The 1,183-nt window shown below is 58.5% G+C and overlaps 1 protein-coding gene across 1 annotated transcript in view; it reads left to right on the top strand.

Annotated features, from left to right (window-relative positions):
* Positions 1-201: 201 nt before the first annotated feature.
* Positions 202-1,183, top strand: part of LOC119417978 (T-lymphoma invasion and metastasis-inducing protein 2-like) — a 24,165-nt gene continuing 23,183 nt past the window's right edge. Inside the window, exon 1 of the mRNA XM_037685224.1 lies at positions 202-1,114. Coding sequence (XP_037541152.1) covers positions 202-1,114 — 913 coding nt within the window. The remainder of the gene's footprint in view (positions 1,115-1,183) is intronic.

Below are 1,183 nucleotides of genomic sequence, written 5' to 3'. Positions count from 1 at the left end.
CTAACAGGCTAATGGGCTAACTAGCTAACAGGCTAATGGGCTAACAGATTAACTAATTTACAGGCTATTAGCCCATTAGTTTGTTAGCTAGTTAGCCTGTTAGCTAGTTAGCCCGTTAGTTGCGTTCATGTTCCTCACAAACGGCCGGTTGTTCCGCCGCCTCTGACGGTCTCATGTTGATGATGTCATCCTCAGGTTGTCATGGGAAATGCAGACAGTACCAGCACCTTCGTGTCTCCGGTCAAACCCTCGTTCGGGTTCTCCAAGAAGGAAGATGTTCCTTCAGCCCGCAGCTGGTGGAGCACCAGGAGCTGGGGGCGGAGCTACCAGAGCCAGAACGCCTCCTGGCGTTATGAGTCCAGACCCACGGCAGCTCAAGGGAGCCCCAAGCTGAGCTCTGGTTCTCCTCTGAGGTTCTACAGAGGGGAGCGGGCTCAGGGCGGCCGCAGGAGTCCGTTTGGATACCGAGGGAGCGACTGTGAGCAAACGTCTCTAGAGAGTGGCGATGGCGGCAGCCTGAAGGTGCTGCCCAGGAAAGATGGCAGCTTGATGGTGGCGTTCACCAGCGCCAGGGCGGTCCCCGTCGAGCCACAGGGTCCTTTGCTCGGCGCCGCTCCAGAACCGTCTCTTCGCACCAGTAAAGGCAGCTCGCTCAGCTCAGACGGCTCCTGGTACGACTCACCGTGGGGCACCGGCGGCGAGCTGACCGACAACATGATCGTCTGTGGGCGGAGTCTCGACAACAGCAGCGGCTACAACACTTTCTCCTCCACTCGGGTGGAGGACATTTCACCGGAGTTTAGCTCCGCCCACCTTTTTCAAACCACAGCCTACAACAGCTGCTCCTCCGGCCGCACCGATGACAGCGGCATCGGAGACTCTGTGATCCTGCAGCCGGACCTCCAAGACCTGGACCTGGTCCCACCACCTGGTTTCTACAGCCGCCACATCACGCCGCCCGCCTTTCCGACTTCACCCGAAACAGTAACTACCGAGTCCGACTCGTTTTCCACCGCATTTGAGACCTGCTTCCAGCAGGAGCTAGCAAACTCCGCCTCCTTTTCCTCGACACTGGATGATGTCATGGTCAGAGGTGCAGAGCCACAATACTCCGCCTTCACGCTGCCCTGCCGCAGAGTTGAGGTTGGAAGCTCCGCCTCCACGCTGCCCTGCCGCAAAGTTG

Source organism: Nematolebias whitei, chromosome 12 (assembly GCF_014905685.2).
Source record: "Nematolebias whitei isolate Nwh7 chromosome 12, NemWhi1, whole genome shotgun sequence".
Classification (NCBI taxonomy): Eukaryota; Metazoa; Chordata; class Actinopteri; order Cyprinodontiformes; family Rivulidae; genus Nematolebias; species Nematolebias whitei.
The sequence above is the reverse complement of the archived record's forward strand: the minus strand, read 5'-3'. Positions and strand labels throughout refer to the sequence as shown.